Source organism: Monopterus albus, unplaced genomic scaffold, assembly GCF_001952655.1.
Source record: "Monopterus albus unplaced genomic scaffold, M_albus_1.0 scaffold15.1, whole genome shotgun sequence".
NCBI lineage: Eukaryota > Metazoa > Chordata > Actinopteri > Synbranchiformes > Synbranchidae > Monopterus > Monopterus albus.
In genome coordinates, this window is record NW_018127895.1 from 1594817 (window position 1) to 1606945 (window position 12129).

Below are 12129 nucleotides of genomic sequence, written 5' to 3' on the forward strand. Positions count from 1 at the left end.
GGAATGCGTTACATGACATAACGATTCCTAGATTGATGCAAGGGATCTCGCTGCTAATGCAAACACAGCAGAATCATTGTCACCTGAGACTGAGATGCCACAGGGGTCTAAATTGAATTAAATGTGCCATCATGTTAGTCAAACCGACAATCTAACCAGCAGAACAACTCGCATAATCTGCAACAACCGCTGAATAAATGTGTACACTAATGTTACCAACTTCTGCTACATTACCTTCTCTCGTAGTTGAAGCACAGCTGATTTATTGCAATATTTGTCACTTTCACAACTGATTGATTGATCTCACAGGGCAGCTAGATAAAACTAGGCAACAGACACTTGTATGGATTTAGGCCCTGCAGTAACATGATACAGCAGCCTTGGTTAGCTATCAAGGTAGCCAACTTTATCAACACAAGCTAACCTTACTGGAGATGTTTTCCCCCTTTATCAATAATCAATAACAACAATCTGTGTTAACAGTCTACTGGATCACTCTACTAAATTCATGCACCTTCAACTCCTGACTCTCCACAGTTTGCATTGGCAGGGGGGAGGATATTGTCCAGTAGCAAAGTTTTATTGCAGTAGCTGAGCTTCAACCAGTAGAGGGCAGTCTCTATGTATACTTGTGAGAAAATGCAGAATCTAAATGCTTTGGCATAAAATGTCATTATTTGGACCTGAAGCAATTAACAACACTACTAAATGTCCATATACATAGTTTTTCAGCTAAGAAAAGGGTTGTGGCTGCTCTTTAAACTGTTTTACAGAGGTGTTGAATCAACTGTGTGATCATTTTGGAGGCTGTAGTTTTGTGCTGCTTTTGAATTGTTTTGCATTATAGCAACAGGTTTCTCATGCAGTACAATTCAAAAGCAGCACAAACCACAGCCTCTAAAATGATCACACAGTTGAGTCAACACCTCTCTAAAGCAGTTTGAACAAAAACTAAACATTATCACCTTCATGAAGGAGGATTTCCTCTTGGATTAGTCTGATGTAGTTTTAGCTGGCTATACCTAATAAACTGGTAACTGAGTAGGATGCCACTGTAATTGCTGTGCAATCAGCAGCAGCAGCACCATTACACCAAAAATCTTTTAATTTGTGCTACAGCCATCCTTGTGGTTGCAGGGTCTCTGATGGGTGATAAGACTCGTATGACTGAACTCTCCAGAGACATGAACGCTTTCATCAGACCGTCACCGACCTCTGGAACACTTGGTGGAGTCACTAGAACAACCAATGAGGCCATTGTTCTCTGTGAGGGGGCTGGATATGACCTTGTCCTTGTAGAGACTGTAGGTAAGATAGACATTTCCAAATATATATCTAATTTAATACTAAGGTTATATTTACACTGCAGGCAAAAGATTAGATTTTTATTCTTTTTAAATCCATCTTTAGAGAGATTTCTGGGTTTCACCATGTCTAATCCATATCCAGCATTTTTAAAAATTTTTTTGTCTTTGGACATTTTCTCCACTGGGAATTTCCTCTCTTACCCCTCCATCGTATCAAACCTCGATTTTCAACACCCGCAAAAGAAAAGTGGCAACTCTGCACAGTAGCACATTTTGTTGCAGTGCAATACAACCCCATTTTGTGAATCTATCAAACTTCATAAATATTAGTGTTCTCTTAAAATGTGTTTGAAATGCTTAAAATCAGGAAGTAAATGATGAAAGCCACAGTACTCATTAAAAGTAAGATTATGCTGAAATATGAGTTGCAACTCTCAGTGCTCAGTTTTCAGTCTTGGTGTGGCAGTCACAGTTTGGGCAGTACTAAGTGTTGAGGTCTGACACTGGCCCTTGTTCATCAGACACACTGGTGGTGTCGCAGAGGCTCAAATTTATTCGCTGTCAAGGTTGTGAAAGCTCATGATTATACAAAAGCATTTTTGCATTTCTGATCAAGAATCTTTATTTTACACCGAATGTCTTAATTTTTTTTTGTCTTCTTCATAAGTGCTACTGTAAAAGCCTTTACAGACAAACCTGTAGCATTGTAACCGTATGATGGAACATGTAAATTGGTGGCTCTTTAGTGAGGATTTGGTTTTAAGAATGAGATTTATGGATTTGCTGTAATAGTCAACTTTGCCCTGTTGTTGGTCAGAGGGAACAGTCAAAACACTCTGCTTTTGTTTCCAGGTGTGGGCCAGTCAGAGTTTGCAGTTGCTGACATGGTCGACATGTTTGTGTTGCTGATTCCACCAGCAGGTGGCGATGAACTCCAGGTCAGTGAACATCATCTGTCAGGAACTGGAAGAAAGATGCTTTTCAACCAGTGCTAATCTGACATCTTCATCTTCATGTCTTCAAATTCACTAAAGACTACGCTCTTACTTTGCTGCTGTATTCTTATTACTGTCCGGTAACTTCATTATGTTTTGGCGCTGGTCATGTGATCACGAGTAATGCATTATACACACATTTCTGTAAAGTTGGGTTACTTCTCCAGAAAAGCAACAGTGAAAAACATTTTGATTCCAGCTTCTTGACTCTTATACCACAGATTTCACATTTTATGTAACAAGTTATGTTGACAAAACCTATAGGCTAATTAATTTATTAGCTAAATTAATGGCTTAATTAGATAAATTGACTTAATTAACCCAGCTCATTAGGATTAATAGTGGGACACAGCTCAAGTGGCATTTGTTTTAATTATTGTATCTTAAATGAAACTGATGCTTTCAAATTCACTGAAACTATGAAGTAAACAGTAAATGTATCAGGTTGCCAGTACAGTAGTGTTGCCAGGTGCCGTTAACCTAGTGTAAAATATATCCTGTAGTGCCTTCACATTATGTGACATACAGTTGTTGAAGTGCACTGGGATATTGAGTTCTGATCCATCACTTTGCACATGGATCCCTCAGCAGATTAGGCGTCTAGACATCAGATTTATTTCAGTGTTATGAGAAATTAATGACCCCCCCCCTTTAATGGCAAAACCTCTGTCCAGGGTATCAAGAGGGGCATCATTGAGAGGGCTGACCTGGTGGTGGTGACAAAGGCAGATGGAGACCTGGTGGTGCCGGCCAGGAGGATCCAGACTGAGTACACTAGTGCTCTCAAGCTGCTCAGGAGACAGTCAAAGTCCTGGAACCCCAAGGTGCGTGTATATGTGTGTAAGCAAATGACTGTGTGTGCGCGCGGCCATTTGCGTGTCTATAGCAGTACTGACAGTGTAGTGAAGGAAGGAGCCAACAACAGAATGGTTATGTATTAAAAAATAATTGACAAGTGCTCAACATTTGACCTCCTGGGCAGCTACAGCAGAGGTATTAACTGCTTTGTAGACCCGACAAGCTCTCCCTGGTAGAGGTCAGTTCACCCAGGATGGGGGAGTGTGTGCGGGTGGGTGTGATGATATCATAGCGTCATGGTTGCGGTACTGCAGTGTCTCACCCCTCCCTGCATATGTCCTAGCTCACCGGCCCACCTACCTGCATGCATGCATGGCCTTGTCCCTTTGTTTTCATTGCCCAATGCAGCATCTGCCCACTGGGCAAGCTGCCAGGCAACACCCCCCTCCCATTGCTCCTGCTGCTCGGCTGATGTGTAATGCATTTCGCTGATTAGAAGCCTGCACACTCACATAAAAGCTGACGGTCTGCTTGCATAGTCTCTTTCCATCTTTTTATTTGTAGTCACCTTTGCATTTTTTGCCCTCTTCTGTGTCTGGCCTAGAGTAACATAATCAGTTAATTAGTCTTTTCATCTTCTTCAGTCTGCCCTGTATTATCTACCTCACTTAGCATGAAATACTAAATACTACTATGACTTCTGTTTTCTTGGTAATACTGTGCATTTAAAACATACTAATCTGCCAGTCGTTTTACAAATTAATTGATTAATTGTTAGGTCTAACCTCCAGGAAGCACACTAAGGTGACATCAGTTTTTTTTTTTTAGGGCTAGTGCTTTAAAGACGATGCTTAGTGAAGATGAAGTCTCAAAGTTTGATGTCCTGGTTTTCCATCAGACTCGTATCCAGTTCTTGTAAAATGATTAACCTAATGATGTAATTACAGGATTCATAAATGGCAGTTGATCACAGGCCTTCAGTATTTTCCAGCCTGTCGTATTTAACTCTGCCAGTTGATGTCAAATTATCTCTAAATGATACATGTAATTTCATTACACTTTAGCAGTCTGGATAGTGGAGAGGATCTGTGGGTTTGTTTTTATATACCTCAATGCTGAAATCTGTTGTCTTTTCTCTGCTGTGTGATTAAGTGGTAAAAACAGAAGGCTAACTGTTATAGAAGTAGTTTCATGGGTTCTGACTGCATGACTGAATTCCCCGACTTTTTCTGTGTTCAGAAAATCGGAGGCACTTTCACTTCTGTGTCTGCTTTGAATTTAACTGTTACCCTGGATTTCATCATGTGCTCTTGAACCTGTAGCAAGCTCTGAAAAGAGACATGAAGTCACTTGTTGAAGAACAGACTAAAGTGACATTTATCCCCAGATTGCTTGTCTGAGCAAGGTGTTAAGGGGAGATGAACAACCGCGCTGTTAGAAAAGTGACGTGACAGCTTCTTCCAGGATGGAAATGCAAAGCGAAAAAAAAAAAACTTTAACAGAGAAGAAAGCCAGAGAATGGGGAAAAGCAGTTACTCCACAGACGGAGCTGAAATAAAATTGATACAAAATGCTCTCATTATTAAAGTTTAATATATTTTTAATAGTGTGTTTACCAAATCCCTAAAGTATTTGACAGAAACCCTCATGGATTGTTTTCTAATGTGAAAACAACAGTATCTGTTTCAGTAATTGTTTTTGGCATTTCTGGTTTACACACAGCATGATGCTGAAACTAAAACTTAATTCTTATTTGTTTATATACTGTATAGGAGGCATTGCAGATTGATCATTATAAATACATCCCTATAAATGTGCCAGTTTAACTGAACAGTCGATTTGTACTCGGAGTCCACTCTCAAAACGGTTACATTTAACAAAATGAGTCAAATGTTGTCCATAGAAAAGTTTGCTACGAAAAGAGAAATAGGTTTCACAACACTTGGTCTTAAAGAACAGTACAGTCAGATAAATATAAAACACTATAAACAAGTTAGTCAATCTATAAAAACACCAGATCATCCAGAAGTACAAATCTTAGTAGGATTAAATTTTTTTTTTTAATATAGTTTTCCCTTTGGACAGAAGATGGTACAGAGATAAGAAGCAGGTGGAGAAAGAGAGGAAATGACATGCAGTAAGGTCTCAGCTGTAGTCAAACCAGGACCATTATGTTTGCATGTGCCTTAGTTTTTCACTGCCTGATGCCCATTTGCTGATGCCGTGTTGGATTTAATTATTTTCACATAAGATAAGAAATATACAGCAATTTAAAAATAATAAGACAAATTTGCTGAACTTAAACAGTTATTAGATACTGAGCTATGAAAATATTTGAATTCAAGTATATGAAAATTTAAAAATAATCAGCATCATCTCTGCTACGCTCTGCACTCCCCTCATTATTAACAAAATGTCCAGTGAATCAAAAAACTAAACTGTGTAAAATAAAACCTGCATTAGTCGAGCTCTTGAGCGTAGATATTGACCGGCACCTGTTACCTAAAAATGCCAAACATTAAGCTGATTAATCGGTCTATCATCAGTGTGCCTTAACCTGCTACAAGGATGATTTTAAACCTACTGTATTTAAAGTTCGGTTTTAAAAAAAAGCTGTATTCTGTATCCCAGAGGCTTCTCACAGAAACATTGAATAATTTTGCTGCGGCTGAGTGGGACAACACAGTCGCCTCTGGCCACTGCCTTTACATTCCAGGAGGTACTGTCCGTGAGTTTGACAGCGTCTCAGAGGAGGACGTGCTATGCCGTACAGAATCTTAAAAGTGAGGCACAAGTCCACAGGATGTTTAAAGGTTCCCATACTGAATGAAGTATGAAAGGCGGTTTGCTGTGCCTTTGGTGACATCCTCAGGCTGAACAGTCAAGTTGTCTGGACAACCACCTGGTTGCTGAAAAAGAGCCGCTTTAACCTGACACATGCATCCCGCACCCCTCCCTTTTAACTTCCTCAGGTGGTGCGTGCCTCCTCACTCAGCGGTGAAGGTATCCCAGAGATCTGGGCCAAGATGGAGTCATACCGGGATGCCATGTTAGCTAGCGGTGAACTACAGGGCCGGCGGATGGCCCAGCAAAGGATTTGGATGTGGAGTTTGATCCAGGAGAACGTCCTCTCCCATTTCCAAAATCATCCCAGTGTCAGAGAGGCGTTACCCCACCTCGAACAGAGGGTCACCAAAGGAGCCATCTCTCCAGGCCTGGCTGCTGACATGCTTCTCAAAGCCTTCTCATCATCATCTGCATCATCATAGTAATCAGTGGGACTGTACTTTGGAGAAGGATCAATGTTTCTGCTGATTACGAATATACAAAAAAACAAAACAAAACGCCAGGACAAAGTGAGAATTTGTGACCTTGACTGTGGTATACACAGAAAGAAGCAGTCTTTCTCCTTTAACACTTGATTTGAAATTTAAAATACCTGAGATAGAAGTCACCCTTTCCAGAGGAACCCGGTTTCAGCATGCTTTAATCCAAAGCATCAGTGGGCTGGCTGAGCACGTCTTTCCTGCTGCTTCAAGACACATTCACATTTGGGCAGTGAAGTGGAAAGATTAAAAAATTTCCATTTGTGAGAGACGATGTTCAAGAGTTCTGTCAGATATGTTTGCTGACCTCATGCTGGTTTTCTCATGTAAGGAAGATATTGGCTGCCCTCTCCTATAAGGGCACTGCAGCCCTCATGGACAGTTTACCTATACTGATCACTTTTATGAACAGTGTGTTTAGATGGTGAAGCCAGGGGCTTGTTCATGCCATAAATATTGACATGACAAATACAGCAGTGGGTGTATTATCTGTCATAAGTTATTTTAAATTCCTATTACTGTGCACAGTTTGACCATTAATAGACATGTTTAGAGAGGATTAGATTCAGGGCAGTGGGATTTGTATAGTCAGTTTCTCTCGTTGAGTTACTGTGAACAGTTCTTGGACAAAATGTCTTTTATTCACTGTCTTTATTTCAGAGTGGAATCAGAATTTTAAAGAATAAGGCGGCTTTTAAATGAACAAGTGAATAATATTAAATCTGTTGGTACAGTTGGCCAAGATTTTCCTTTTCCTTGTTTGCTCGTGATATGAAAGAAGGCAGAGTGATTAGTGTAACCTCTATGAATATTAGTCCTGAGATTTGTCAAAGATGTAATGAAATTTATTCAGCACTCTGGAGCCAGAAATGTCAGCGCTGGGTGTCCCCTGAATGAGTCAGTGGTACAGTTGCTTCTAATTCAGACAAAACACACTTTAATATTTTCAGAATTACCTTCTTAATGCACTGCACTCCTGGCACCACGAGAGATGAAAAGACAAAGAAGTCACACACTCAATTTTAAACAGAAGTGCTGCTTTATTCAGGGTAAAGTAGTAGACTCCAGTGTTGGTAGCTACTGCCTGTGTAATCTACACAGCAGGTATTTTCCCACACAGACATCCCAGTCATTACGACAGTATCCATCTTAAAGTACCAGTTGAAACTACAGCTGCAACAAGTGATTGATTTCGTCAGTTTGTCTGTCAGTTACCTTTTCAAACTGTGAATTGTTTAATCTACAAAATGTCAGAAAATAATAAAATGTCCCTCACAATTCCCTGAGTCCTGGTTGTCATCTGAAGTTTGCTTGTTTTAGGCCAAATAATGGTGCATAACCCAAATATATTCAGTTTATACTGATCATAAAATGAAGTAAAGCAGCAGGCCTTCACATTTGAATAGCTGGAAACAGCTATTAATGTCAAAGTTGTCGATTCTGTATATTGTCTATTTGATTAATTGACTCATTGTATTAGCATCAAACAGGATTTTTTTCTGGAGCTATCAGTGTGACGTGTGTGTCACATTTTTGATGATTTTCCATTATGCCAACACACTTTACGCTGGATGTGAAAGAATTAATAACAGTTTATTTGTGCACCACTGTCCTCGATCTAGTTAAAACGTGCTCTGACAAAGAAGAGGCCTGTAATAGAAATACAATAAATAGTAAAATATTAAATAGAGTAAAAATAACAGAATCCAGGATACATGAGAAAAATGTGTTGGTCACAGCCAGTTTTAAAAGTTTTTTTTTATTCTTCTAACATTTAACAAAAAATCCAGCTGTAACAGTGAAGATCGTCATCGATGGTTGAAGAGCAGTGATTAAAGCTTTTTCTCTTTCCAGTCCTGGGAAGGTTTTAGGCAATTTGACGTTTTAGGGCAAATGAAAGACGTATTAAAAATCAGAAGTAATCAAGTTGCCATCCTGAACGTTTTGTACTTTAGGTGCAATGTCAGCAACATAACGTGGAGCCAAACTATTTAATGCATCACAAGAGATCACTCACAATTTCAGACAACGTGGTGCCATTTTAATAAATGCAGATTATAGTATTGTAGCAGTGTTACAAAAATTAGGAAGGTGTGAATAACTTCCCATGTCAGTGACAGATAGTAATAAGTAGATTTTAACATTATAAAGCATGTATAGTGTTCACGGTGTTACACTGGTTCTGAGTTTGAACTTTGCGGCTGACCTGGGTCTTTTGCATGTCCTCCCTGTGCCTGTGTTTTCTCCAGGTTCCAATGCAGGTTACGTTGACCAGTGACTCTAAATTGCTTGTAGGTGTGAATGTGAGTGGTTGCCTCTCTCTCTGTGTCAGCCCTGTGATAGACTGGCGACCTGTCCAGGGTTTGCCCAGTGTCAGTTGGGATTGGTGACCCTCCACAGGATAAGCGGGTAAAGATGTTGGATGGATGGATGGATGGATGGATTAGATGTTTGATGGATGGATGGATGGATGGATAGGTGCACAGCGGGCATCATACAGTATGTCTGCCCCTTGTAGTGTGTTCTTACCTGCTTCAGCCATTAGAGGTCTCCCTAATTCCACTTAGCTCTGGATTCATTATCCTAATGACTAGGCCCTCAGTGCCAACCGCCCTCCCCTTCGTAACGCCCCCACCTCCTGCCCTCCATCCATTCTTCATTGAGGTTGCCTAGGGTGCCAGGTCACTCCGAGGTGAGGACATCAGCAGCTGCCACTCTCCCGGAGCACAGGCTGTACTGTAGTCCTCACCCCTGGTGCCAAACCCTTCTTGGCTATTCTCAGTCCCCACTGAAAGGAGCGAGGCTTAGTGCAGTACACGACTGGAGGATTGAGGGTGAGACCGCGCAGTTTGCAACCTCAACCCTTCTCTTTGAAAATGGCCTGTATTTCAAGAGAGAACATAGGTGAATTGGATACTAATCTGAACTTGTCCTTGCTGGTTCTGCTTTGGAAAGCCTGAGCCTGAGCAGCCCCCCCCCCAAGCTGGACTGGCTCCCAGGTCGCTGCTCGTTTGCTCCTGCCTGCATACGAGGGAAGAATGCCCCTTGAATGCAGATGGATTCATTAGGTCTGAGTAACACCCTTCTCCTCCATCATGCTGACATAAACACATACACACTGTAACTGCGCTGGCTTTGCAAAAGGGAACAGCGAGTTCTGCAGCTCTGGACATTCTCCACACACACAGACATGCATATACATACACACACAGTTGTCTCTTGTGTAAACAGCACCATGCGGTTTCACTAAGGAAGATTAACTCAAAAGCTGCCGGATCATGTTCGCCCATTTTAGCCTAAACACAGGGCCCATCCACATGTGTTTAGCATTTTGCTGGATCTCTTGAATGTAAGCAGAGGACAGAGACTGGCTCTTTGATGAGGGTTTTTTTCATGTTTAATGGAGGGGCTTAAATTGACAGCCTTCCTTTGTGTCAGCAGTCTGAAGTCAAAATCCTTTCCTGGCTCAGGACAAAGCAAAACTGTGCCCACATAATGTTGTAATTGCAGTCCAAAAACTCAGCTTTTCCCCTACAAACCCACAAAGTTTGGAGTATACCACTAAACAATGAGGCTGCTCCAAATGTCAGTAAACAAAGCAAGCATATCATAGCTCAGACATATGTTTATGCTTTTCTTCTTGTTGGTTGTGTCAGTGTTAGAATCTGGCCGTTTCATGGTCGGATCAGAGCATGAGGGAAGCCTGACACTGAGGGAAATGTCAGACTCTCCCTCCTACCAGGCTGATTTTGGAGCTGTGTGTGTAATGTGACAACTGGTCATGGGCTGCTGATCCACAAAGCCTCACCCCGTCCCTCCTATGTTTGCTCTACTCCTCACATAAGCACATACCACTGCACTCGCCCACCCTCCTCCCCGCTCTTTACACACACACACGCACGAGCATCCGTCCTGCTCACCTCCACCACGTCTTGTACATGCATGCTAGCGTGTCGCATACGCTCACACACATGCGCCGTCACACACACTGCCCACCCGGCTGCTCTGAATCGGCTGGCTGCACGGCTGTCTCTCTGTAGTGACAGTTGAGTGTGTGAGAATCATTTCCTTCAAGCTCGCTGCTCACTTTCAAGATGGCTGCAAAACAATACAAGGAGCCACACACTAATGGGGTTGGAGAACTGTAGCGAAGCCCTGAGTGTGTGTGTGTGTGTGTGTGTGTGTGTGTGTACATGTAACACCCCACTCATTACGCTGCTCTGATGGGTCACTGTGCAGCCTCTTTAAAAAGACCCTTATGGCGACATGTCTTATTATATCAACTGCTGAGATGGATGTTAATACCAGGCTGCGCTGTGCATGCTGCATGCTCTCTAGCCTGTAGAGTGATGAGACGTGGTTGCTATTCAAAGTGAGTTTCATTGCATGGGCTAATTCTATTTAACCTGGTGGAGTCTGCTAGATGGTACGGTTAAAATGCCCCAGGGAGACCAGTATGTACCTCTGCTTTATTACCCACCTGAGGGGGCTCACTCTCCCACACATGCACGTTCCTCTGTTTGCTATGTGTAATTTACTGGGCAGCCTGTGGGCCAGGCCTTCATCTGCAGGAAAGCGCGAATAGAGCCTTGGCGCCAGTAATTGGACTTTAGAACTGATTGGGGAACTTGATTGACCTCGGGTAATGGATTTTAGTGAATAATTATTTGTAGTTATGGTTGGAAGATGATATCAGGGAGAAAGAGACCAATCCCACCAGTGTGACTCACCCCTGCCGCCAGAGCAGAGCGCTGCCAGCACTCAATTAATGAAATCCAGCTGCTCGGGCTCCCCACGTGTAGTAGCTGATCAAAAAAACCACACAGGGGTCTGGTCAGAAAAAGGGTTATCTTCATCCAACCTTTCCCTTTCACACAACTGGCAGCCTGTGGCCCATCACAATAGTGATTATAAAATCTTCTCCACTCCAGGTACAAGACATTAAGGTTGATGATGTCTCCATTATTTTTTAACTGCCTGTGGCATTGCTCAGCACAGCCCACGGCAGCCATGTTAATGAGACCCCTCAAGATGGCAGGCAGCGCCTCCTCAGGACACGAAATGCAATCACTCTTAATCCAGCACTTTAATTGCTGGCCAAGCCTAAGTGAATTCAGCTGTTCTGTCTCTGCAGGCGGGTGGCTGCCCCCTCAGGAACGCTCCAACATCATAGTCACAAAGAGAAAACTGGGCTTCAATACAAATGGGAAGTGATGTGAGGTTGTCTGTGTGGTTAAAACCGACTCCTATTTTTCTGGTTTAAGGCTGACGAGCAGACACTGACAACTCAGAAATCATATCCTTAGCCATGCTAAGTTTTTCTCTTCTGCCTTTACGCATAATGTTTAGGTCTCTTCAGGTGCTTGAGAAGGTAATATGCAGGGAGAACACCTGCCACCTTCCTTACTTTCTCTTTCCTTTATCTTCTCTTGGCTTCTTGATTGACCCACTTGCTCCCACATCATTATCCTTGCTGCTCTCCTCACTACAGTAAATTTCTCCTTGGTCTCATTCTCCTGTCTTCATCCTTCCACCAGTCCTCCTGTGATATGTCCCCTGTCTGCCCCCCCCCTTCTCTCCCTTCATGTGACCCATCATTGCCCTCTTGCCAGTCTCTATTATTTCTGGCTGCCCAGTGACCTGGTCAGGCTGGTGCTCCAGGGCTCCAGGCAACCTGTGTTATGACAGGTAACACTGGGCTGC

At 42.3% G+C, this 12129-nt stretch overlaps 1 protein-coding gene across 7 annotated transcripts in view; it reads left to right on the forward strand.

The window, feature by feature from the left end:
* The window catches only part of mmaa (metabolism of cobalamin associated A), an 11009-nt gene extending 3307 nt beyond the window's left edge, over window positions 1-7702 (forward strand). For all 7 annotated transcript variants that reach the window (XM_020591869.1, XM_020591871.1, XM_020591874.1 and 4 more), the window contains exons 4-7: window positions 1138-1308; window positions 2160-2245; window positions 2977-3126; window positions 6073-7702. In XM_020591869.1, the coding sequence (XP_020447525.1) occupies window positions 1138-1308; window positions 2160-2245; window positions 2977-3126; window positions 6073-6369 (704 nt within the window). In that variant the 3' untranslated portion in view covers window positions 6370-7702. The remainder of the gene's footprint in view (window positions 1-1137; window positions 1309-2159; window positions 2246-2976; window positions 3127-6072) is intronic.
* Window positions 7703-12129: the final 4427 nt, after the last annotated feature.